At 53.4% G+C, this 25,258-nt stretch overlaps 1 protein-coding gene across 8 annotated transcripts; it reads left to right on the forward strand.

The window, feature by feature from the left end:
* Window positions 1-467: 467 nt before the first annotated feature.
* MED12 (mediator complex subunit 12) lies at window positions 468-23,694 on the forward strand. Of its 8 annotated transcripts, none has more exons than XR_006592876.1 (45): window positions 468-790; window positions 1,321-1,425; window positions 1,634-1,825; window positions 1,962-2,121; window positions 3,115-3,296; window positions 3,484-3,594; window positions 3,718-3,972; window positions 4,336-4,482; window positions 4,865-4,964; window positions 5,089-5,225; window positions 5,426-5,557; window positions 6,161-6,287; window positions 6,741-6,970; window positions 7,429-7,509; window positions 7,643-7,813; window positions 8,017-8,161; window positions 8,328-8,378; window positions 8,713-8,831; window positions 9,054-9,197; window positions 9,677-9,840; window positions 10,018-10,149; window positions 10,572-10,799; window positions 10,975-11,119; window positions 11,292-11,412; window positions 11,792-11,893; window positions 11,999-12,112; window positions 12,365-12,540; window positions 12,724-12,903; window positions 14,180-14,251; window positions 14,707-14,840; window positions 15,003-15,164; window positions 15,678-15,789; window positions 15,937-16,026; window positions 16,511-16,620; window positions 16,809-16,944; window positions 17,213-17,374; window positions 18,638-19,012; window positions 19,242-19,392; window positions 19,548-19,753; window positions 19,919-19,996; window positions 20,086-20,140; window positions 20,216-20,303; window positions 22,244-22,908; window positions 23,105-23,186; window positions 23,419-23,694. XR_006592876.1 is itself a non-coding variant. In XM_004000604.6 (45 exons), the coding sequence occupies exons 1-45, from the start codon at window positions 692-694 to the stop codon at window positions 23,460-23,462; spliced, it is 6,540 nt and encodes a 2,179-aa protein (XP_004000653.3). In that variant the 5' UTR covers window positions 469-691; the 3' UTR covers window positions 23,463-23,694. The 8 variants fall into 8 exon arrangements, 2 of the variants coding, with proteins under 2 accessions (XP_004000653.3, XP_044906400.1); XM_004000604.6 differs by having other exon boundaries at window positions 469-790; window positions 19,548-19,744; window positions 20,086-20,303; window positions 22,244-22,475; window positions 22,774-22,908; XR_006592871.1 differs by having other exon boundaries at window positions 469-790; window positions 20,086-20,303; window positions 22,244-22,952.
* The last annotated feature ends 1,564 nt before the right edge of the window (window positions 23,695-25,258 follow it).

Here is a 25,258-nt window from a genome sequence, read left to right on the forward strand (position 1 = left end):
GCCATAGCGTCTATCAGCATCTTAAAGGAGTTGCCCACCAGAAAAGGTTAAGAACCTCAGTGCCAGAACCTAACGACCTTGAGGGATTAGAGCTGGCCTTCCAGGGTTTTAATAGGTGCTTTCTTATGCAAACAGTTTCTAATCTTCACAATAGCCTTTGAAGGAGGGAACAGTACACCCATTTTTCAGATGCATAAACTCAGAAACGAAGAAGTGGTTTTTACTAAGAAGGCAGAGTTCCTCACCAATGCAAATACCCTTGAGCACCGATTCCAAGCCAAGAACTGCGTGAGGCATGGGGAACCCAGTTCCAGCTAGAGCTCGGCGCGGCGGCCGCCTCCCGCCTCAAGGGGTCGCACCCCGCGGCACACTGAGCGGCTCGAGGACGTTTCGCAGATACTTGGGGAATGAAATCGATCTTGAGCCGCGCGGGCCCAAATGCTCCGCGGCCGCGGAGCTCCGCCCCACGCCAGGCTGGGCCCCGCCCCCGCTGCAGTCGGTATTGTCCGACGGTTCCCGGCGTCCCTCGGTTCCCCTCGGTAGTTTCCGGCAACGATCGAGAGTTTCTAACGTGCCCCCTGTTGTCTCTCGGCTGCCGTCCTCCCAACCGCCGCCCCCCTTTTCGGTTCCCTCTCCCCCTCCCCCGTCCGCCGGCCCCGGCTGGCGCCTCTGGCGCTACGGGCTGGGCAAGATGGCGGCCTTCGGGATCTTGAGCTACGAACACCGGCCCCTGAAGCGGCCGCGGCTGGGGCCTCCCGATGTGTACCCTCAAGATCCCAAACAGAAGGAGGTGCGTTCAAAAATCGGGGCTCTGGAGGGGCCTGAGGCAAGCGATCGGCATAAGAGGAAGCGTTGATGGTTTGGGGAAGGGGGGGCGGGGCGGTTTGGTGAGAGCCAAAGTCCCAAAAGGGGTAAGAGTAAAGTGGGCTGGTGTGGGAGAGTGCGACCTGGGTGGTGGGGGTGGGTTCCCGGGTGTGAACAGGGAATGATGTAGGGGCCACGCTGGAGGCGCCCCCTTCCACACACACACACCTCAGAAAGTTGTCTGAGGCAGCTTGGTGAGCTGCAGCTGCTCGCAAGCTCGCAAGGAAGAGTGATGTTGAGAGAGCGCCGGGTGATTGGAAATCTTAGTGGCTGTGGGGGTGAGGGTGGGGTCCAAATGAATATAAGGGCCTAGCTTTAAATAACAATCTGTTCTACTCAGAATCCTCCTCCTACCTTTTTTTCCCCCGTTGTTCCCTTCTCTTCTCCTGCCCTCCTCTCCCACCACCACCACCCCCAAGGGGGAAAAAAAGCTAAAATGACGTTTTCCTGCCTCAGGATGAACTGACGGCCTTGAATGTAAAACAAGGTTTCAATAACCAGCCTGCCGTCTCTGGGGATGAACATGGCAGTGCCAAGAACGTCAACTTCAATCCTGCCAAGGTGAGACAACCCTGCCAGGCTGGGGGAAAAGGCTGGAAGAATCTGAGAGGGAGCAAAGGCCCTGGGTTAGGAAGACCTGAAGGGATGACCTAAATGGCTGAGATTTCCTTCGTAACCTAATGCTGCCACATTGGCATTTGCCCATCAAAGGCATGACCACCCCTCTGCCCCTTCTTTCCCACCCTGACGTATACTTTTATTCCCTCAGATCAGTTCCAACTTCAGCAGCATCATTGCAGAGAAGTTACGCTGTAACACCCTCCCCGACACTGGTCGCAGGAAGCCCCAAGTGAACCAAAAGGACAACTTCTGGCTGGTGACTGCACGATCACAGAGTGCCATTAACACCTGGTTCACTGACCTGGCTGGCACCAAGCCACTCACACAACTAGCCAAAAAGGTGAGGTACTGTTTTGTCTTCTTCAGGCCAAGGTTAGGAGCATGGGTACGAAGTACCATCCTATTCTCAGATTAAGCTATGTGGGTGCCAGTTTGTGGAGGTAATAGAGGTCTCACTATTTGCGATGTCCATCCAGGTCCCCATTTTCAGTAAAAAGGAAGAAGTGTTTGGGTACTTAGCCAAATACACAGTGCCTGTGATGCGGGCTGCCTGGCTCATTAAGATGACCTGTGCCTACTATGCAGCAATCAGTGAGACCAAGGTTAAGAAGAGACATGTCATTGACCCCTTCATGGGTGAGTAACTTCTAATACCAGGGGTCCCACCACCTATCGCATCAAGGAGTGATAGATGCTTGGAATCATTCCCCTTCCTCCTCTGTATTTCTTGTTTCTTTTTTTTTTTTTTTTAACTATTTTGTAAGTTTATTTATTTTGAGAGAGAGCACGCACATGAGCGGGGGAGGGGCAAAGAGAGAGGGAAAAAGAGAATCCCAAGCAGGCTTTGTGCTGTGAGCACAAGCCCGATGTGGGGCTTGGTCCCATGAATTGTGAGATCATGACCTGAGCTGAAATCAGGAGTCGGACACTTAACCGACTGAGCCACCCAGGCGCCCCTGTATTCCTTGCTTCTGCTGTATCTTGCATTCACTCGGTAAACATTGGGTATCTTGACTATCCACTGTGTGCATGTACTGGGCTATCAAGGTGACCGGTACCTTATTCCTGCCCTTAGGATGCTTATAATCGGGTAAGGATGGTAAGGCATATGTGTGAGTCACATAATTATATGTAGGAAGTGTGTGTGTATGTATATATACAGTATATATATTTGTCAAAAGAGAAAGCAGAAGGTTTTTTGAGACTTCAGTGGACAGAAAGATTACTTAAAATTTTTTTAAGTTTATTTATTTTGAGAGAGAGACAGACAGAGTGAGCAGGGGAAGGGCAGAGAGAGAAGGAGAGAGAGAATCCCAAGCAGGCTCTGCGCTGTCAGCTTGGAGCCCAGCATAGGGCTGGAACTCACGAACTGCGAGATCACGGCCTGAGCCGAAACCAAGACTCGGATGCTTAACCAACTGAGTCACCCAGGTGCCCCAGAAAGATTACTTTCTTCTGGGGACACCTGGGAAGGCTTTAGGAAGGTGGCATTCGACCAGAGCCTAAGAGAATGAATATGATTTTAGAAGTATGGTAATTGGGGGCGTGGGTGCTGGGGGGTAGGGGAGACAGAAGATGTCCTAAGGGGAGAGAGGGTATAAAATAGCCCTTTTCCCATCTTTCTCCTAGAGTGGACTCAGATCATCACCAAGTACTTATGGGAGCAGCTGCAAAAGATGGCTGAATACTACCGGCCAGGGCCTGCAGGCAGTGGGGGCTGTGGTTCCACTATAGGGCCCTTGCCCCATGATGTAGAGGTGGCAATCCGGCAGTGGGACTACAACGAGAAGCTGGCCATGTTCATGTTTCAGGTAGGAAGAAGGGCATGTCGTGCAAGCCCTTGGTGGAGCCTGGCCTCACATTCTGCCAGTGTAGGACGGAATCTGCCTGCCAGTTTGCCCCAGCCATGGTTCTTTTCCTCCTTTCATTTACTTTATCTGCCTTAGCTCTAACAGTCCCTGGGTACATGGATACTCTTCCCACCCCTTGCATCCATAGGATGGAATGCTGGACAGACATGAGTTCCTGACCTGGGTACTTGAGTGTTTTGAGAAAATCCGCCCAGGAGAAGATGAGTTGCTTAAACTTCTGCTGCCCCTGCTGCTTCGAGTAAGGCCTGGGATTTGCGGGGCGGGGTGGGGGCGTCTAGGGAGGCTTGGAGGAGGAGGAATAAAATGTGAGTGCCATGTCCCATGGGGAGAACTAGGGGTTTTGATCGGCATGTCTTCACAGTACTCGGGGGAATTTGTTCAGTCTGCATACCTCTCCCGCCGCCTTGCCTACTTCTGTACCCGGAGACTGGCCTTGCAACTGGATGGTGTGAGCAGTCACTCCTCCCACGTTATGTCTGCTCAGTCGACAAGCACACTGCCCACCACCCCCACTCCTCAGCCCCCAACTAGCAGCACACCCTCTACACCCTTTAGTGACCTGCTGATGTGCCCTCAGCACCGGCCCCTGGTTTTTGGCCTCAGCTGTATCCTTCAGGTAGGTACTGGGTGGGCCCAAGGAAGTAGGGAGAAGCATTCTGAGAAGATTTGGGTGTTTGTCCTGGAGAACAGGGAGATTCTAAATTGGAGGTGAAAGCAGGCACCGGGTACTTGCGTGGGGATTGCTGCTTTTCATTCATGGGATGCTGGTTCCTTTTCAGTTAGTTTCTCCCCGGGATGAAATAGTAGGCCCAAAGCCTTTTAGGAGAGTGGATGAGGGGAGGGGCTCAGAGATGGAATGGTACTACTCTCAGGGCTCAGAATAACATTGCATCTGAAACCTAAGGGTTGGCTCTTATAATGGGATTCTGGAGACACAGACATGGTAATGGAGTTTGACTTAGCTGTTCCTGTCTGGCAGACCATCCTCCTGTGTTGTCCTAGTGCCTTGGTTTGGCACTACTCACTGACTGATAGCCGCATTAAGACTGGCTCACCACTTGACCACCTGCCTATTGCCCCCTCCAACCTGCCCATGCCAGAGGGCAACAGTGCCTTTACTCAGCAGGTAAGCTTGGTACCCCTGGATTGGGATGTGAAGGTGAATTGCTCTTTCAGCAGTAGTGACTTGGGGGTGCCTGGGTGGCTCAGTCTGTTAAGCGTCTGACTCTTGATCTGGGCTTAGGTCATGGTCTCATGGTTTGTGAGATCGAGCCCTGCATCGGGCTCTGCGCTATCAGCACAAATGGGATTCTACTTGCGATTCTCTCTCTCCCTCTCTCTCTGCACCCCCCCCCCCACTCACACACACACACTCTCTCAGAATAAATAAACTTAAAAAAAAAACAAAAGAAATAATGACTCGGAGTCTGGTGCTATTCTCTTAGCCTGGGCCCTGGCCTTATGCATGCCTTGGTGCATCTTTAAAGCCTTCCTTTTCCATGTCGCAGGTCCGTGCAAAGTTGCGTGAGATTGAACAGCAGATCAAGGAGCGAGGACAGGCAGTTGAGGTTCGCTGGTCTTTTGATAAGTGCCAGGAAGCTACTGCAGGTGGGTGCCAGAGGACAGATAGAAAGAAGGATGTTTGAGGAAAGAATGGTAAGGACATATAGATCTGAGAGATGGAATGCATCGGGTCTCTAGTTAAGGCCCCTTTACCACTTTTCCTCCTGAGGCTTCACCATTGGACGGGTGCTCCATACTTTGGAAGTGTTGGACAGCCATAGTTTTGAGCGCTCTGACTTCAGCAACTCTCTTGACTCCCTTTGCAACCGAATCTTTGGATTGGGACCTAGCAAGGATGGGCATGAGGTAAGCGAGAAGGGGAACAGAAGGAGAAAAAAGCATATGAGGGGAAGACATGGAGGGGCACCAAGACCAGGGATGTCCGAAGAGACTATCTTACCGGGCCTAGGATGGTGTTAAGATGGGGCCCAGTCTTGAAGAAAGGGGAGCTTGGTTCTTTATCCTCAGCCCTACCTTACTCACCCCCAACTCCTTTTGGTCTCCAGATCTCTTCCGATGATGATGCCGTAGTATCATTACTGTGTGAGTGGGCTGTCAGCTGCAAGCGTTCTGGTCGGCATCGTGCTATGGTGGTCGCCAAGCTGCTGGAGAAGAGACAGGCCGAGATTGAGGCTGAGGTTAGGGGACAGAGATAAGAGAATGCGATTGGCTGATGGGGCAGGGGCAACTGGGGCTGGAGACCAACTGAGCTGGTAGTGGAACCCAAGTTAAAGATGTGGGAATAGGGGCGCCTGGGTGGCTCAGTCGGTTAAGCATCCAACTGTGGCTCAGGTCACGATCTCATGGTTCGTGAGTTTGAGCCCCCACATTGGGCTCTCTGCTGTCAACGGGCAGCCCGCTTCGGATCCTGTCTCCCTCTCTCTCCGCCCCTCCCCCCCCCACACTTGTGCACCATTTCTTTCTCTCTCTCTCTCTGTCTCTCTCTCTCTCAAAAATCCATAAACATTAAAAAATAAAGTTGTGGGAATAAAGAAGTGGTAGGGAATCTAAAGGGAAAGTTGAGGACATAAGGCCAAAGTAGAAAGGAGTAGATTGGTGCTAGAGTTAGGGAAGCAGTCAAAGCTTCAGTTGGGAGGCAGGAATGAAAATGGAGGTCGAAGCAGAGATGGGAGTGAAAAGCTTGGGGTGGAGGCAAAACAGGTGGTAGTTCGTGCATTACACGTGGAGAAGTAAAGACCCGGGTCAAAAGCAATGCTATGGTTTGTTCTCTCATCTTACAGCGTTGTGGAGAATCAGAAGCTGCAGATGAGAAGGGTTCCATTGCCTCTGGCTCCCTTTCGGCTCCCAGTGCTCCCATTTTCCAGGATGTCCTCCTGCAGTTTCTGGATACCCAGGCTCCCATGCTGAGTATGGACCCCTGCCACTCTCTGGTTACCTCTGCCTAGACCCACTTACCCACCACTGTCACCAGGAAGCATAACTAAGGGTTTCTGGTATATATTTCTGTCTTGGGCTTTATGCAGAATGATTTTTGGACATAATTCTAGTCTTTGATCATCTTACAGTTTAATGGAATAAAGAAATAGAAGAATAAAAACAAGAACATACGATGGAAGCGTTTTCACATATAAATAGCAGCAAGGATACTGTATTCCTTTCCAAGATGGGGTGTGGGGCAGGAGGGGGTGGTAACCAACTGTGCTCTGTCCCTCAACAGGTTCGGGGTGTTTCTTTTTTGGGGGGATAATTCCTTCTGCCTATCTCAGGTACTCTGGGAACACTGTGCCTTAGGTGTGTTTCTCTCCCTTGCTACCCATCTCTTGTGATCTCAATTCCTTTTTTCTCATTCCCTCCCTACAGCGGACCCCCGAAGTGAGAGTGAACGAGTGGAGTTCTTTAACTTGGTACTGCTGTTCTGTGAACTGATTCGACATGATGTTTTCTCCCACAACATGTATACCTGCACTCTCATCTCCCGAGGGGACCTTGCCTTTGGAGCCCCTGGTCCCCGGCCCCCCTCTCCCTTTGATGACCCCGCTGATGACTCTGAGCGCAAGGAAGCTGAGGGCAGCAGCAGTAGCAAGCTGGAGGTGAGTGGGCTGTGCCTGCGCTAGCCAGTTTCTTCTGACATTCCCATCTGGCTCCCAGTGTCCTCTGCGAATCTCTTACCTAATAGCGAGGGTAGTGTTTGCTTAGTGCTTTGGGGCTGGCAAAGCCCTCTCATACAGAATCTGAAGCAGACTCCAGGCTCTGAGCTGTCAGCACAGAGCCTGACGCGGGGCTGGAACTCATGAACTCATGAGCCGCGAGATCATGACCTGAGCCGAAGCCGGAAGCTTAACTGAATGAGCTACCCAGGTGCCTGCACCCATTTTAAAGCTGAAGGCAATGGCCCATGGCGTTTGTGTGACCCATCAAAAGCTTGAGCACAGAGCCATTGCTTTTCCCAACATGGTATCCTCTCTCCAACTTACCTGTCAACTTTTCTAGATGGTGGGGAGCAGCTCCCTGGGGCTAAAGCAACCTTGCTTATATTCTGTGCCCTCAGGACCCAGGGCTCTCGGAATCTATGGACATTGACCCTAGTTCCAGTGTGCTCTTTGAGGACATGGAGAAGCCTGATTTCTCAGTAAGTTAGTTAGATCCCTGTGTAGAAGAATTCAGCTCCTGAGGTCCTCCTGTTACACCTCTTTGGGGAGTTTCTTTATGCCCCTTGCCCCCTTTTCTTCTTCTAAATGTTCTGCCCTTTTGCCTTATCTTAGTTGTTCTCCCCTACTATGCCCTGTGAGGGGAAGGGCAGTCCGTCCCCTGAGAAACCAGATGTTGAGAAGGAGGTGAAGCCCCCACCCAAGGAGAAGATAGAAGGGACCCTCGGGGTTCTTTATGACCAGCCGCGGCACGTGCAGTACGCCACACACTTTCCCATCCCCCAGGTACCGTTCCCCAAGCACCTTGAGACCATCCATTTTGAGCCCAGGTTTCTGTCCAAGCAGTGTGCCGAGGGGTTGGAGCTGGTCCTGAGGGTGTGGCGTGCTGGGAAGGACTGGAGCACTGGGGTGCTGAGGGGCATGGAGCATGCTTTTAAGAGGAGGGCAAGAGATCCATGCTGGAGTCTGACGGTGCTGCTGGGATGCAGGAGGAGTCATGCAGCCATGAGTGCAACCAGCGGTTGGTCGTACTGTTTGGGGTGGGAAAGCAGCGAGATGATGCCCGCCATGCCATCAAGAAAATAACCAAGGATATCCTGAAGGTTCTGAACCGCAAGGGGACAGCAGAAACTGGTGGGTTTGAGGCTCCTTGAACAGCTCTCCCCAAAAGAGTGCCCTAGTCAGTCTCCCCTTCCCCAGCACAGGGAACCCCCAGTCATGTCCCAATGTCCTGTCTCTTAGAGTCTCCTGAGAGCTCTAGTCCTTTTGAAACTTCCCCCCTCATTCCCCCCCTCTGCAGACCAGCTTGCTCCTATTGTGCCTCTGAATCCTGGAGACCTGACATTCTTAGGTACCTCACAGTAAGCCCCATACTGCCCGCCCTCCCTCTCCCTTCCCTCCCTTGACCTAGCACCTCCCTGTATGTATGCCTCTAAGGTCCACGTAGCCTGTGGTCCTCGAAACCTTTGCTTCACTGTCCCCTTCCCTTTATCCCTCCCCCAACCCCTCCTTGACCCTCCCTTCCCTTCCCTTCTCCTTTCTTCCCTCACACCCTTCCTCCCTCCCTTCCTTCCCCTGTCCCTCCCTCCCCCCACCTGTAGCCTTCTCTCCATACCCCCCTCCCTACCCCCAGTCAACTAGTTATCTTCCCTGTCCTGACTGGTCCGTTTCAACTGTCCCCTCAGGTGGGGAGGACGGGCAGAAGCGGAGGCGCAACCGGCCTGAAGCCTTCCCCACTGCTGAAGATATCTTTGCTAAGTTCCAGCACCTCTCACATTATGACCAACACCAGGTCACAGCTCAGGTGTGGGCCTAAGTCCAGCCCCCTTCCCACATTCTGGCGTCCTGCCCTGTTTTCCTTTCCTCCTTATCTTTTTGCCCCCCCCCCCCCGCTCCCCTCCCCCCCCCCCCTCCCGCCGGCAGGCTAAGCCTCCCGGTCTCATCCCCTTCCACCACCATCCTTTCTTGCTTCCCTGGTTCTTCCCACCTCTCTCCACTCCCGTCTCACTCACACTGCCCTTATCAGGTCTCCCGGAATGTTCTGGAGCAGATCACGAGCTTTGCCCTTGGCATGTCATACCACTTGCCTCTGGTGCAGCATGTGCAGTTCATCTTCGACCTCATGGAATATTCACTCAGCATCAGTGGCCTCATCGACTTTGCCATTCAGGTGGGGAAGTGGGGGAGACGGGGGTGGAGGAAGGAGTCTGTGCCGGATAGGGCCACCAGGTCAGGAGTAGAGGCTCAAGCCGGTATCCTGGGGCTACTTGGAGGGGCAGAAAGGCTAGCGTGGTGGGGGCTGGAAGGTGAAGTGGAATATGAGCTAAGAAGGCAGGAATAGAGGCCCAAGTGATCCGCAGGGAGGCCTAGGAGATGGATTAGAGCGTTGGGCACAGACTGTTCTCCCACTGCGGAGTTCATAGAATTGTATCCTAGAGACTGGTTAGATCATTGATGCGGCTTGTGTCATTAGTAGAATAAAGGACAGTGGCATATGGCAACAGAGCTCTTCTAGACTGAGGCAACTCCAGCAGGAAGGGGCCCAGGCCTGCCTTGGCAGTGTCCTAGCAGGAAGGAGGGGTTACCTATACCATGTAGGGCCTCTTCTCATTTTTTCCTCTCCCCCACCCCCCACACTCACTCTGCTAGCTGCTGAATGAACTGAGCGTAGTTGAGGCCGAGCTGCTGCTCAAATCCTCGGATCTGGTGGGCAGCTACACTACCAGCCTGTGCCTGTGCATTGTGGCTGTCCTGCGGCACTATCACGCCTGCCTTATCCTCAACCAGGACCAGATGGCACAGGTCTTTGAGGGGTAAGCAGGGCTTTGGCAGAACATGGGGGGCTCTCACTGTGGGGAAGTGCATGCCGTTTGGGTGGACAGGGTGAGAAGGTTGCCAAGAGCCTTGAACCCATCCGTGTGCGGGGACCTTTGTGCCTTGGCCCGTGCACACCACCCGCTGAACCTCCTGACCTTGCTGCCTCGTGACAGGCTGTGTGGTGTAGTGAAGCATGGGATGAACCGGTCAGATGGCTCCTCTGCAGAACGCTGTATCCTTGCTTATCTCTATGATCTGTACACCTCCTGTAGCCATTTAAAGAGCAAATTTGGGGAGCTCTTCAGGTAAGAGAGGTGGGAGGTGAGAGTGGAGAGCAGGACCCTGTCCCATCTCCTTTCTGTTACCACTCAACTCAGGAGCAGAGCACAGCCCGGGACCCTGCTGTCCCTGCAGGGCCATTTGGGAACTGTGTCCTCCACAAGTTCTTGGTTCCTAAAAGTAGGCCTGCCTCCTTCTCTTCCTTATCAGCCTGGCCTCCAGCCCATCTCTGCGGGGCCCACAGTCCTCCTCCCTGCCTGCAGAGGCCCCTGCGCCTTACTCTCCCTGAGGCCCTTTCCTGACCCATCTGCTTTGTCCCATCTCCCTTTTTGTTGTCCCAAGGTCGCTGGTCCCTCACTTTTTTTCTTTCCTCCCCTCTCCCGACCATCCCCACTACCTCACCAGATCCTCTTCGATACTACTATCTCCTTTCTCTCCCCCACCGCAGTGACTTCTGCTCCAAGGTGAAGAACACTATCTACTGCAACGTGGAGCCATCAGAATCCAACATGCGCTGGGCACCCGAGTTCATGATCGACACTCTGGAGAACCCTGCAGCTCACACCTTCACATACACGGGGCTAGGCAAGAGTCTTAGTGAGAACCCTGCTAACCGCTACAGCTTTGTCTGCAATGCCCTTATGCACGTCTGTGTGGGGCACCATGATCCCGATAGGTATGGGGCGTACTGAGTGAGGAACGGGCACCGTGCTCCTGCCTGATATTGGGAGGGATGAGATGCCTGGGAGGTACTGCAACCTTGGTTATTGCTGGGGTGGCGATGAAAAGTTAATGAGTCTGAGGTTTTGTGGAACAAGGGCTTTCCTGAGGGCATTTGTACTTCTCCCCAGGGTGAATGACATCGCAATCCTGTGTGCGGAGCTGACCGGCTATTGCAAGTCACTGAGTGCCGAATGGCTAGGAGTTCTTAAGGCCCTGTGCTGCTCCTCTAACAATGGCACTTGTGGTTTCAACGACCTTCTCTGCAATGTGGATGTGAGACTTGGGCCGGGGTCCTGCTGGGGCACGGAACTGTTACCAGGGCAGGGGACCGGTCACAGTAATCAAGGTAGTAGGGGGGCAGAGCTATCGAGTGGAGGCGTACCATTTTGAGTTGGCGCCCTGTCTGCACACTGAGTCTGGGGTGTCCATCTGCTTTTTCCTCCAGGTTAGTGACCTGTCTTTTCACGACTCCCTGGCTACCTTTGTCGCCATCCTCATCGCTCGCCAGTGTTTGCTCCTCGAGGATCTGATTCGCTGTGCTGCCATCCCTTCACTCCTTAATGCTGGTGAACTGCCAATCCGTAACCCCTAGAATTTCTGGACCCCGAATTTTACTATGCATTCGATGGCCCCATTTCTCGTTGTTTGGTGCGGGGCTCCCTGCTTTCACCAGAGGCCAGTCCTGTGGTGTGTCTCAGGCTGGGAGCGGCCTCTTTCTAACCCAGTGTCGGCTGCCCTGATCTTTCCAGTTTTTTTTTTTTTTTGACCTTTCGAGGTACTCCCCTTATACTGCAAGACAGCTTGCCTCTGTACCTCTCCTCCAGCATTATCTGGTTATTTCTCCTTTTGCGTGACCTCATCTTCCCTCTCAGGCCCTCACCGCCCACAAAACCACTTACGGTCTGCCTTCACCCTGTCCAATTGGCTCTGTTTTCCTTTTTTTAGCTTGCAGCGAACAGGACTCTGAGCCGGGGGCTCGGCTTACCTGCCGCATCCTCCTCCACCTTTTCAAGACACCTCAACTCAATCCTTGCCAGTCAGATGGGAGTAAGTGACCTGGATCTGAGTTGGCGTCAGGGCAATAGAAAGCTCGGCTACCCCACCCCCTGCCATTTCTACTTTTGCTTCCCCTGATTTGAGCTCCCTCCGCAGACAAGCCTACCGTAGGAATCCGGTCCTCCTGTGACCGCCACCTGCTGGCTGCCTCCCAGAACCGCATAGTGGATGGAGCTGTGTTTGCTGTTCTCAAGGCTGTGTTTGTACTTGGTATGGGGGTAGGAAGGGAGTGGTGCCAGAAGTGTGTGTAGGGTGGAGTGCCAGCTAAACTACAAAGGACAGTCTTTCTCTCTCCTGAAAGTGGTCTCTCTGCCCTTTGGGGGAGGCGAGGAGGGAGGGAAGTATATTTCTGTCCTGCAGGGCAGGATTTGGGGAGTTGCTGCTTCTGTGGGTTCGGGGTGGGTCTCTACACTGTGTTCAGATCTCACTCTGCCCTCCCTATCTCCTGCCCGTGAACCACAGGGGATGCGGAACTGAAGGGCTCAGGCTTCACTGTGACAGGAGGAACAGAAGAACTTCCAGAGGAGGAGGGAGGAGGGGGCAGTGGCGGTCGGAGGCAGGGTGGCCGCAACATCTCTGTGGAGACAGCCAGTCTGGATGTCTATGCCAAGTACGTGCTACGCAGCATCTGCCAACAGGTCAGTCTCACCTTCCCCCCATACCTCCTAAGTGCCTTGATACAATATAGTCCTGTTTCCAGCCACCATCATGCCACCTTCCTGCCATACGTCATGTCCCTCACCAAACCCCAGCCCGTTCCCCCCCTTACTCCTTACCCCACTCACTGGTTGCCCCAGTCCCCTGATTATCAGCTTCTTCAGGAATGGGTAGGAGAACGTTGCCTTAAATCACTGTGTGAAGACAGCAATGACCTACAAGACCCGGTGTTGAGTAGCGCCCAGGCTCAGCGCCTCATGCAGCTCATCTGCTACCCACATCGATTACTGGACAACGAGGATGGGGAAAACCCCCAGCGGCAACGCATTAAGCGTATTCTCCAGGTAGGCCAAGGTGATGGGGGTCTTAGAAGAAGCAGTGGGGCCCGGGCCTGGGGTGAAACAATGGGAACCCTGAGAGAAAAAGAGGGAAGGAGTCAAGTAGGAAGGTGAACAAGGATGTGGGCAAAAGGTGGTGAGCCCCGACATGGGTTTAGAAGTCAAGCTCGTATGGTTTAGACTCTGGAGTAAACTGTCGGGTGAGGGCACAGCTACCTGGAGTGGGACCATAGCTTATCAGTGGGAGGCATGACATCTGGGAAGCCTAGTTTTGGGCCTCACTCATCTGGCGGCTCAGTAACTAACACGAGTACTACTGAATAGCTCCCAGTTACTGTCTGCTTCATGCCGAGTATCGTGATCAGCCCTCTGTGCACATTTTCTCGTTTAATTCATACAACCCTGTAAAGTAGGTAGGAGTAGCTGTGTTTGACCAATGAGGGGACAGACCGAGGCTTGAAGAGGTTAAATAGTTTGCCCAAGGTCCCACACTAGTAAGTTTAGACTCAGCATGGGAACCCAGGTGTCCCTGTGCCCTTTCTGCCTTGCCGTACTGCTTCAGACATGTGGGTAACTGGGGGGTGGGAAAGTAAAGCCATTAGGTAGGAAGAGCTAAAGGAATGAGGTCTTTTCAGCCCAGAGGAGATAATGTCAAAGAGAGATTAACTCACAGTAGCCTTCGGGTCTGTAAAGGACTTTGAGCAGCTGGTTTAAAACAGGAGAAGCAGGCTTCAACTTTCACATCGAGGATTTAGGGCAAGCGTTAGGCAGAACTTCCTGATGCTAAGGAATGTGAGGCTCTGGAACAGGAGACTAGAGAGAGATGTGAAGCCTTTCTCGAACCGCTTTTGAAATAGGATAGGATTTTCGGGGCGCCTGGGTGGCTCCGTTGGTTAAACATCCGACTTCAGCTCAGGTCATGATCTTGCGACTCATGGGTTCGAGCCCTGCGTGGGACTCTGTGCCCACAACTGAGAGCCTGGAGCCTGCTTCAGATTCTGTGTCTCCCTCTCTCTCTGCCCCTCCCCCACTCATGCTCTGTCTCTCTCTCTCTCTCTCAAAAATAAAATACAAACATAAAACAAATTGAAATAGGATAAGGTTTTCAACCATCTTGGATCATTTCGGTGCAGTCTTTCCCAAAGACTGGGACGCAGAGGTTCCTTTCAGGCTCGTAGGTATATGTGTCTCAAGGTTATGAGAGATCAGGAACTGGCTTCGGGGTGATAATAGCTGGGGGTGTCAGTGGTGACTTAGTGTGGGGGTGGTGTCTCTGTCACAGAACTTGGACCAGTGGACCATGCGCCAGTCTTCCTTGGAACTGCAGCTGATGATCAAGCAGACCCCTAACAATGTGAGTGGTGCCCGGCACCCTCTTTCCCATGCTCATGTCCAGCTCCATGTGCCAGGGAGGTGGGCTACCATAGAAGAACCTGTGTCCTGCCCTTGGGTTCTTGAGCTGGGAGACATAAGAGAGTGTGGGAAGATGGCTGATGCATGGGGCCGATGAATAGGGAAATGGGTCGGGAGGGTTGGGGCTCTGAGCTGTGGGGGAAGGTTGATGGCGGCGGCGGTGGTGGAGGCTGTTTCTGTGGTCACAACGGTAAGGAGGCATACAAGGAATAGACAGTGGTTAATTGGAGAAATACGGAGGTGCCGAAGGGCACAGCTCCCAGCAGAGTTGTGTCTCTACCCTCCTGTTACCCTCCCGATGCCTTTCTCTGTCCTCACCTCCTATCCCTCCTACCATCTGTTTTCCATTCACCCCCAGTCACTATTTAGCACCCCTGTGCCTTTTACCCTCCCCAGGAGATGAACTCCCTCTTAGAGAACATCGCTAAGGCCACAATCGAGGTTTTCCAACAGTCGGCAGAGACAGGGTCGTCTTCTGGAAACACTGCAAGCAACATGCCTAGCAGCAGCAAGACCAAGCCTGTGCTCAGGTTGGGTAGAAACGTGTTAGGAACCCTCCCCGTATGGGTTTTTCTTCCGGTAGCGTAAATTATTTCAGCCTCATGGAGCTACTAGGCATGTCCCTCAAAGATGGAATGTCCCATCCCTTGCCTGACCCCTCTGGAACCCTGTGTACTCCGTCTGTCTTCTAGCTCTCTTGAGCGCTCCGGTGTATGGCTGGTGGCCCCCCTCATTGCCAAACTGCCCACCTCAGTCCAGGGGCATGTGTTAAAGGCTGCTGGGGAGGAATTGGAGAAGGGTCAGCATCTGGGGTCCTCTTCCCGCAAAGAACGCGATCGCCAAAAGCAGAAGAGGTAAAGCAGAGGGGACTGGAATTGAGGGGTAGACAGGAGAGGAGGCAGGCCCAGGGAAGAAGAAAAGTTGTGAGGAGTTGGGACAGAGGGGTGGGAATAAAAACCATAGAAGAGTGGAAAACCAGAGGGTAGGAGGTGGGCATGGTTGAGCAAGAGGCTAGAACTTAGGAGAGTGGAGTTTGGGGCTTGGAGTGATAGGGTTGGAAGTTTCCTGACTTCTATCCCATGGTCCCGTTCTTTTTCTTTCTCTTTCTCTTTCTCTTTTTCTTTTTTTTTTTAATGTTTATTTATCTTCTAGAGAGACAGACAGAGCGTGAGCAGGGGAGGGGCAGAGAGAGAGAGAGGGAGACACAGAATCCGAAGCAGGCTCCAGGCTTCGAGCTGTCGACACAGAGCCCCACATGGGACTCGAACTCGCAAACCGAGAGATCATGACCTGAACCAAAATCAGGCACTTAACCAACTGAGCCACCCAGGTGCCCCCCGTTCTTTTTCTTTTCCTCCCTTCTCCAGCATGTCCCTGTTGAGCCAGCAGCCCTTCTTATCCCTGGTGCTGACATGTCTGAAAGGGCAAGATGAGCAGCGTGAGGGACTCCTCACCTCCCTCTACAGCCAGGTGCACCAGGTACAGGTCTCTGGGACTGCAGAGCTGGGCGGGAGGGCAGAGAAGGTGCACCAGGAACCTTCAATACTTTCTCATCAATGCCTTGGGTGTTTGGGGATGGAAGCAAGAAGATCCCTGAGCCATGTGTTATCCTTGTTTCTGTCTCAGATTGTGAATAATTGGCGAGATGACCAGTACTTAGATGACTGCAAACCAAAGCAGCTAATGCACGAGGCGCTCAAGCTGCGGCTCAACCTGGTGAGAAGGCAGCCGGGGACAAGAAAGAAGCGGGTAGCACTAGAATTACACCGCAAAGAAGCCCCCTGCCTGGGGGAGGGTGGGCACAGAGATGGAGGGCCCAAGTTCTTCTGGGTCTTCAAGTATTAACTTGTCCCTCCTAAGGATGCAGGACCTAAAAGTGGTTGAGGGACTGGATCCTTACAGGGACCCTGCCTCGGTGTCCCAGGTTCTGGATACTAAGCCCTAGAAACCCACTGTGGAACGCTGAATGGGATTCTGGACATCCTTTCGTCCAGCTCCCATCATTTTAGAAGTCAGGAAACTGAGGCCCAGAGGTGTCAAGAACTGAGTCATTGGCCTGAAATCATGTAACAAATCATAACTACAGCTGGACCATGGCCTAATGTGTCCTAAGTCACAACCAAGCCAGGTTCTAATGTAAGCCTTCCCTGAATGCTAGCCTTTGCCCCTGAGCCATCTGACTGACTTGTGGCCCTGGCAGGTGGGGGGCATGTTTGACACGGTGCAGCGCAGCACCCAGCAGACCACGGAGTGGGCTGTGCTGCTCCTGGAGATCATCATCAGCGGCACTGTCGACATGCAGTCCAACAAGTAAAGCATCCCCACCCCCTCCTTTCAGTTTTTTACCCGAGAGGAACTCCCTTCCCCCACCCCAGGTGCACGACCCGCCGACCCGCTGCGATCCGTGTAGGTGTCCCCACTCGCGTCCCACCCTGAGGCCCTGGTCTGTGTCTTAGCTTCTCTCCTTCTCGGGTTTTCTTCCTGACTTCTCATCACAGCGAGCTCTTCACCACCGTGTTGGACATGCTGAGCGTGCTCATCAATGGGACCCTGGCTGCGGACATGTCTAGCATCTCTCAAGGCAGCATGGAGGAAAACAAACGCGCCTACATGAACCTGGTGAAGAAGCTGCGGGTGAGTAGAGGAGGCCAGGGCGAGGCTTGAGGGGACTGGGATCTGGGCTCCCTGTCCCCTGACTCTGGGGGTGTCGAGTAGCCTCAGGGACTTCATCCTGGCCAGAGCCGCCCACCCTCCCCTTTGACGTCCACTTTCTCGTTGGTATTTGTATGGCGACGGTTTGCTCTGTGTCTTTTTCCTGCCAGGTTCTGGGCTCTCCCCAGAGACTTCTAATCCCTCTTTTTCCATGTTCTTGAGCTCTCATCCCATCTTTCTCTGCCCGCAGAAAGAGTTGGGGGAGCGCCAGTCGGACAGTCTGGAAAAAGTTCGCCAGCTGCTGCCACTGCCCAAGCAGACCCGAGATGTCATCACATGTGAGCCACAAGGCTCCCTTATTGACACCAAGGGCAACAAGATTGCCGGCTTCGATTCCATCTTCAAGAAGGAGGCACGTTCCATTTTCCTCCCATCCCCACACCTAGCCTTTTTCCCCCTCTGGGAAAGAACTTTCCCTGCATTAACCTTGTGGCTGCGACAGGCTCATCAGGCCAGGGAATCCATCGGGCTCTGCTGGTGGGAGCCATCTCAGGGGTGTTCAGCTTATCACTCAATTTCTTTTTTAATGTTTCTTTATTTTTTTGAGAGGGTATGTGTGAGCAGGGAGGGGCAGAGAGACAGGGAGACAGAGAATCCCAAGCAGGCTCCATACTGTCAACGCAGAGCCCAATGCGGGGCTCAAACTCACCAACTATGAGATCATGACGTGAGCTGAAGTCAAGAGTCAGACACTTAACTGATTGGGCCATCCAGGCGTCCCATGATCACTGAACTTTTTGTACATTTCTGCTCCCCATCTTGGGAGTCTCATCCTCTTTCCTCAGTCTCTCCCTTCACCTCTGCCCACCATCCCCACCCACCTTTTGACGTACCACCCATTTCCCAGCACCCTGTCTTCCTCTTTCCTCTGCCCCACCTGCCTCCTGGCCGCCTCCACCCTTGCCTGTACCCCGCCCATCTGGCCAACTGCCATATCTGTTTTATCCCTGCACTCCTCTGCCCCTACCCACCCACCTCTGCACAACTTTCTCTGTACCCTCTGTCAGTTGCAGTATTTGTTGAGTAACCATAATCATTGTGGAGAGCAGACAGAGAGAGGGGAAGGAGGATGCAGAGTCTGAAATCTACAGTCCAACCCAGTCATATATACATTGTCTTCATTTCTTTTCCTAGCCCATCTGTCTTTCTGAGTCTCTCTCCCTCTCTCTCTCTCCCCCCCTCTCTCTCTTTCTCTCTCTCTCTCTGCCTGATTCTCACTTTGCTTTTCTCTGTGTCTCTTCACTCACCTTTTTGTCTCTCTCTTCCTGTTTTTCTCTGTCTCCCTGTCTCTGCTTCTGTCTTTGCCTGTCTTTAGTCTCTCACCACCTTCCTGTTTCTGACCGTGTCTTCCTCTGAGTGTCGGTGTCTGTCTCTGTTGCCCCTGCCCATCGCCCTCTCCCCTCCTCTCTGTCTTCCCCACGAGTGTGCATGTGTGCTGGTATATATATATATCCGTGTCCGGCTGTCTTTTCTCTCATCACCTCCCCTGAATCTACCCCTGACTTTTTTCTTCTTTTGCTGCCAACAGACATTTCCCCCTCTCTTACCAGTCCTCAAGGTCTATCTTCTGTTTTCCAGGTCTCAGCAGCTCACTGTTTCTCATTTTCTGGAGCAGGGTCTACAGGTTTCCACCAAACAAAAGATCTCTCCCTGGGATCTTTTTGAAGGCTTGAAGCCATCAGCGCCGCTCTCTTGGGGCTGGTTTGGAACAGTCCGGGTCGACCGGCGAGTAGCCCGAGGAGAGGAACAGCAGCGCTTGCTGCTCTACCACACGCATCTGAGGCCCCGGCCCCGTGCCTATTACCTGGAACCACTGCCACTGCCACCAGAAGATGAGGAGCCCCCTGCTCCCACCCTGCTCGAGCCTGAGAAAAAGGCTCCAGAGCCCCCCAAAACTGACAAACCTGGGGCCGCTCCACCTAGTACCGAGGAACGCAAGAAGAAGTCCACCAAGGGCAAGAAACGCAGCCAGCCAGCCGCCAAGACAGAGGTTAGCACGGCCCCCCACTCTCCTGTTACGCTTCTTCCACAGCCCCCCTCTCTCCGTGATTCTGTACAGTTTCTGATTCCTGGGGGCGGGAGTAGGGAGGTGGGGATGAGGTGCCATTGGAATTAAGAAGATTAGCCACATGGGTCTAGCTCCTCTTGACCCCGGATACCCCTTACCCCACCCCACCCCGCTGCGGTCCACTCACCCTCGTCCTCTGCTGTTCACACAGGACTATGGAATGGGCCCAGGAAGGAGCGGCCCGTATGGTGTGACAGTGCCTCCAGACCTCCTGCACCATGCGAACCCTGGATCCATATCCCACCTTAGCTACAGGCAGGGCTCCATAGGCCTGTACACCCAGAACCAGCCGCTGCCGGCAGGTGAGTGCCAGCCCCTAGGACGGAGGGTTACCCGAACGTTCCTCCTGCCTGAGGGAAGATGCCACATCTGTGAGGATCTGTGGATGACCTGGACACCGAGCAGGGGATGAAGGGGGATGAGGAGCCTAGAGAGGTCAGCCCACTCCCCTTTCCAGGTGGCCCTCGTGTGGACCCGTACCGCCCCGTGCGATTACCAATGCAGAAGCTGTCAACCCGACCACCTTACCCGGGAGTGATGCCCACGGCCATGACTGGAGTCATGGGACTAGAACCCTCCTCCTACAAGACATCTGTCTACCGACAGCAGCAGCCCGCGGTGCCCCAAGGACAGCGCCTTCGCCAACAGCTCCAGGCAAAGATAGTGAGAGGGGCAGTAGGGAGGGCCGTCAGGGAGAGGGGCTTTTGAGGGTCACGGGACTGAGGACACACATGGGATCTTCACAAGGACTTCCAGAGTGGGAGATAGGAGAAACGAGATGGCGGAAAGCATTTCCTGAGTTTGAGTTTGTCTCCTTTTTCCTTTTAGCAGAGTCAGGGGATGTTGGGACAATCATCTGTCCATCAGATGACTCCCAGCTCTTCCTACGGTTTGCAGACCTCCCAGGTGAGGGCACAGAGGGTGACAAGCCAGGGGCCTTAAGGCAGGCTGCTGTGCACACTCTTGGCCCTGACCCCCTCTGTCCTTCTCTGCAGGGCTATACTCCTTATGTTTCTCATGTGGGATTGCAGCAACACGCAGGCCCCGCAGGTACCATGGTGCCCCCCAGCTACTCCAGCCAGCCTTATCAGAGCACCCACCCTTCTACCAATCCTACTCTTGTAGATCCTACTCGCCACCTGCAACAGCGGCCCAGTGGCTATGTGCACCAGCAGGCCCCAACCTACGGACATGGGCTGACCTCCACTCAAAGGTACCCAGGGCAGTGGGGGCCATGGAGACACACTGAGATGACAGGGAGCATCTGAAATGGGAAAACCCATGCCAGGAGGTGACGGGACTAGTCAGAACATTCAGAAAGGCAAAGAACACTTACCTGGCCGCGAAATGCTGGAGCTGGAAGGGACCCTGCTGACCAATAGTCTCACATCCGCTTGCCCGATATTTCTTCAAGGCCCAGAGAGGAGAAATCATTCACACAACTATGATGAGGAAAGATCCTGGGTTCTTAGATGTACTGTGTGGTAAGGAGTCATCAAGCTAGTAGTAGAGCAGTTCCACACTGGAACAGGCTAGCCAACCAGCCCTCCTACCATGCTGAATGCTCCTCACGCCTTAGTTAAGACATGGGAATTATGTCTTGAGGCTTTGCAGCTTAGGATTTAGAATGCTGGGGAGTGGACTGGAGGAAAAGTCCTTTAATTTAGAAGTATCAATTGGGGCGCCTGGGTGGCTCAGTAGGTTAAGCATCTGACTTCAGCTCAGGTCATGATCTTACGGTTTGTGAGTTCGAGCCCCGTGTTGGGGTCTGTGCTGAAAGCTCAGAGCCTGGAGCCTGCTTCAGATTCTCTGTGTCCCTCTCTCTCTGCCCCTCCCCTGCTTGTCTTCTCTCTCTCTCTCTCTTTTTCAAAAATAAATAAATAAATGTTTGATATGTGTCAGCTGCCCGCTGTGTGGCCAGTGTGGCCAGCACTGCTCTGGGATGGGGTAAGGTGAGTAGAGATTTTAGAAAATACAAAGTCCCTCACCACAGGGAATTTTTACTCTAGCTGGGAAGATGAGACACGGAAAAACATTTAAAAAACACGATGAGGAGAGAGATAATCAGGTGCGCAGTCGTGTGCTGTGAAGTACATGGGAATTCAGAGAAGGTATGAGATCATGGCATTGTGGGCCTGAGTCATCAGAGAGTTTCACGAAGGGGGTTAGATCTGAGTTGGCCTTTGTTTGTTTTTTAGTTTATTTCTTTTTGAGAGAGAGGGCAGGGGAGGGGGAGAGAGAGGGGAAGAGAGAGAATCCCAAGCAGCGGGGCTCAAACTCACGAGCCATGAGATCACGACCTGAGCCAAAGTCAGATGCTGGACCGACTGAGCCACCCAAGCTCCCCTTGAGTTGGCTTTTGACGGATCGCTGTGATTTGGATTTGTTGAGTGGAGGATCGGGAAGTGGAGTCCAGGTAGAGGACATAGCATGAACAGAGACATAGGAACCAGAGTGAGGGGGGTGGCTGGGAGGATAGGAAGAAGAGCTTGGATAGAGTGTAAAATTCATGCTGGGGCAGTAGCAGGAGACAGGCCAGGGATGGGCAGGCTGGTAAGGGGCCTTGGGTGCCCGATACAGACTTGAGACACAGTCCCACCAAGAGCTCTTTTGATCAGGAAAGCCATATGGTGTGTTGGTGTGTTGACAGATTAACATAGGATGCAGGGATAGGATGCACAGGGAAGGCGAAGGAAGACCAGAGACAAGGGGGCCCAGCTGGTAGGTAGCCTGTTGCAGTGATGTACATGGGAAGGCATGAGAACGGTAGAACTCCTATCTTTCATAGTCTGGAATGTTATCGGTGGACCACCATCAACAGCAACAGAAACCACCTCAGTGGGTGTTTATAGAATGCCTATCTTGTGCTGAGGCCGGTTTTTGTTTCTGTAAGAGAAAAACAGCTAAAACAGGATTGGAAGATTCTTAACTGTGGAGGTTATGAGGCACTAAAATGGGGTGTTGTCTTTGCCCCTTATTCCCCAACCTCGAAATCTGTCCGAACCCAAGGGGTCCTTCTGGTTAGTGACAGGAGAAATGAATGAAATGACTTGTTGATGTTTCTTTCCGTTCAGGGACCCAGGACTTCTACTTCTACTCCTATGTCCCTACCCCGCTCCAGTGCCTTGACCTTTGGACCACTGGTCTTTGCAGGTTTTCACACCAGACCCTGCAGCAGACACCCATGATAGGTACCATGACACCGCTGGGCGCACAGGGCGTCCAGGCCGGCGTCCGATCGGCTTCCATCCTGCCTGAGCAGCAGCAGCAACAGCAGCAGCAGCAGCAGCAGCAGCAGCAGCAGCAACAGCAGCAGCAGCAGCAGCAGCAGCAGCAGCAGCAGCAGTACCACATCCGGCAGCAGCAGCAGCAGCAGATCCTGCGGGTAAGGCCCTGGGATGGCAGCTGGGCCCTAAGAGCCTCAGGAGGGGAAGAGGCCGCAAGCGCCTCCAGGTCAAGCTCCTCCAGGTCATTCCTTCTGGCAGAGTGGCTGTGGCAAGCGGCAGGGGCCTAAGGAGTCGCTTTCCTCCCCTCCCCCTTCTGTTTTCCGGGGTTCCTGGTGGGAGAGATTTGGGAGTTGTCTGGTGGGAGGAGGGAGGGCAGTGGCCCCGGGTCCCCTCCCTGCTGCCGCTTCTGGGGCTCAGCTCCTTTGCTCCCCTTAGATGTATCTCTTGTCTTCACAGCAGCAGCAGCAACAGCAGCAGCAGCAGCAGCAGCAGCAACAGCAGCAGCAGCAGCAACAGCAGCAGCAACAGCAACAACAGCAGCAGCAGCAGCAGGCGGCCCCTCCCCAGCCCCAGCCCCAGTCCCAGCCCCAGGTAGCTGCTGGACTACGACCCCTGGCTCAGGGACAGCTGCCCAGGTTGGGCACACAGCCAGTGAACTGGGATGGAAACAGTGTTCAGAGGGTTAGAGGTGGGAGACAAAGGCCTAGTGCTCCAAAAAGGGGGTCAGGAGATGGGGAAGGACACAGAAAGTTCAAGTTCAATCTTCCACTCCTCCTTTCCTCCTCAGTTCCAGCGCCAGGGGCTTCAGCAGACACAGCAACAGCAACAGACAGCAGCTTTGGTCAGGCAACTCCAACAACAGCTCTCCAGTAAGCCTGCTTTCCTCCCTGAAGAGAGCCCCCCCTCCAGGGGACTGAATGGGGGGGAGGGGGGGAGGGGGGAAGGAGGATGTGGGGAGGAGCCGAGCTGAATGCTTCAGGCCCAGGTTGTGGGGGGATGCATGGCGTCCCATCCCTTCCCTTGGCACCTGAGTAGCTTTCCTCGTGCATACCCACATCCCTACTTGGTCTCCCACCCCTGATAATCTCTGATTTTTCACAGATACCCAGCCACAGCCCAGTACCAACATATTTGGACGCTACTGAGCCACCTGGAAGAACCGCTTGTGCACTGGATGTGGCCCCACCCTTTCCTCTCAATTCCCAATCCCCCTCTGGGGCTAGCACCAGTAGTGGTTGGGGCTCTTCCCTCAGGCTCCATTTTTAATAAGTTTTTAGTATTTTTGTTAACGTGAGGCATTGAGCTGTTGGGTTTTGTATATTATTTATATAGAGACCCCAGAGCTGTTGCACCCAATACACAGAGCTTCTTTGCAAAGGGAGTGTGTGAGTTCTGCATGTCCAGTAAGGGCGGGCTCTCGGGAGAGTGCTGGGGACTGGACTAACCAGTCGGAGCCTCTGTTCCGTTCAGATCAAGTCCCCTGTTTGCCGTCTATCCCCTAAATTCCTTGATTCTAATTGGATTGCTACTCTCTCCTTCCTTCTCCAGCCTGGCAACATATTATATAGGTTTGGGCCCTGAGGTTTTTTTCTTTTCCTTTTTTTAATGTTTATTTATTTTTGCGAGAGAACGCAAGCAGGGGAGGGGCAGAGAGAGAGGGGGAGATAGAGGCTCGGAAGCAGACTCCGTGTCAGTGTAGAGCCTGACTTGGGGGCTTGAACTCGGGAACTGCGAGATCATGACCTGAGCCTAAGTCAGATTCTTAACCATGCTTAACCGGCTGAGCCACCCAGGTGCCCCAAGGGCCCTTAGTTTCTTAAGAAGGGCAGCTTACCTTCTCAGTGAGGTGTTGCAGGTTCTCTATAGCTTCTCTCCGTGAGAGATATACCACTGGGATGGGGGAAGGCCAGTGGGGGGTGTGTGTGTGGGGGTAGGAATTGGTGGAACCTGATTCTTCTTCCACCCATCCCACAAGCTTCAGGGTGGAGGGTGTGACAGACACTGCCTACACTTGTTGCCACCTTGTGCGCTCCCTGTTGGGCACCAAGCAGTATCCTAGACAGAGCACTTTCCTGAGAATTCCATTTCTGAGATGAAGACTTTCCCTCAGTTGGCAAGTGTCCCCATGGAATTGGTGGTTGAAGGTTGGTGTGGTTATAGGAGGAAGAGAGACCCAGTAACAGGAAGGACCCTTTCCTCTCTCTGCTCTGTTGCTGGAACTGTTTGTTTTTCCAGTGACCCACCTTGGCAGTTTCCCAGGGTGACTGTTGCTTACTCCCTTGTTACTGTAGAGAAAACCCAAAACTGTTGCTCCAGAGTCACATTTGGAACTGTGGCAGGGTCATTCTCAACCCCTTTGCCTTCAGGTTTGGGGCCCTAGATCTAAGGCTATTCAGGAGAGCCAAATGGTTTACTACAAAGGGGTCTTCTGGTGTGCGCAGCTGGGGCTGGAAGAGGACCAGCCTCAGCCTCGTGGATGGGTGGTACCAGATGATTTGACGACTTCAGGGTAACATCCAAGCCATAGTTGCACTGGATCACTGGGAAGTGTCAAGTGTGCTGGCAAAACCAGGAGCACCAATCAATACCCAAGCTCTAAAAAATAAAACAATAAAGTAAAATCCCACTTTGAGGTCCACAATGCCCTTGCTCACATGGGACTTACTGAGTTAAAGAGTTGTGCACACAAGGAATGGAACTCCCCGGCAGGGTCAAGGCAGACCTGGCCAGGGCTTTCTTCCAATCTATTCTATCGTGCCGTGAACATTCTGAGGGACTACAGGGTTAGGGGCTTAGCTGGGATAAGGGACACTCCGAGGGACTTGGGGTGGGGGGTGGGGGCTAAACAAACTGGACAGGTGCACTACGTATACAGAAACCCAACCCTGAGACCCAAAGAGGGCCGGATCTGGAGGGGAGAGACCCAGTGGTGGGACAAGTG

This window comes from Felis catus, chromosome X (assembly GCF_018350175.1).
Source record: "Felis catus isolate Fca126 chromosome X, F.catus_Fca126_mat1.0, whole genome shotgun sequence".
Lineage (NCBI taxonomy): Eukaryota > Metazoa > Chordata > Mammalia > Carnivora > Felidae > Felis > Felis catus.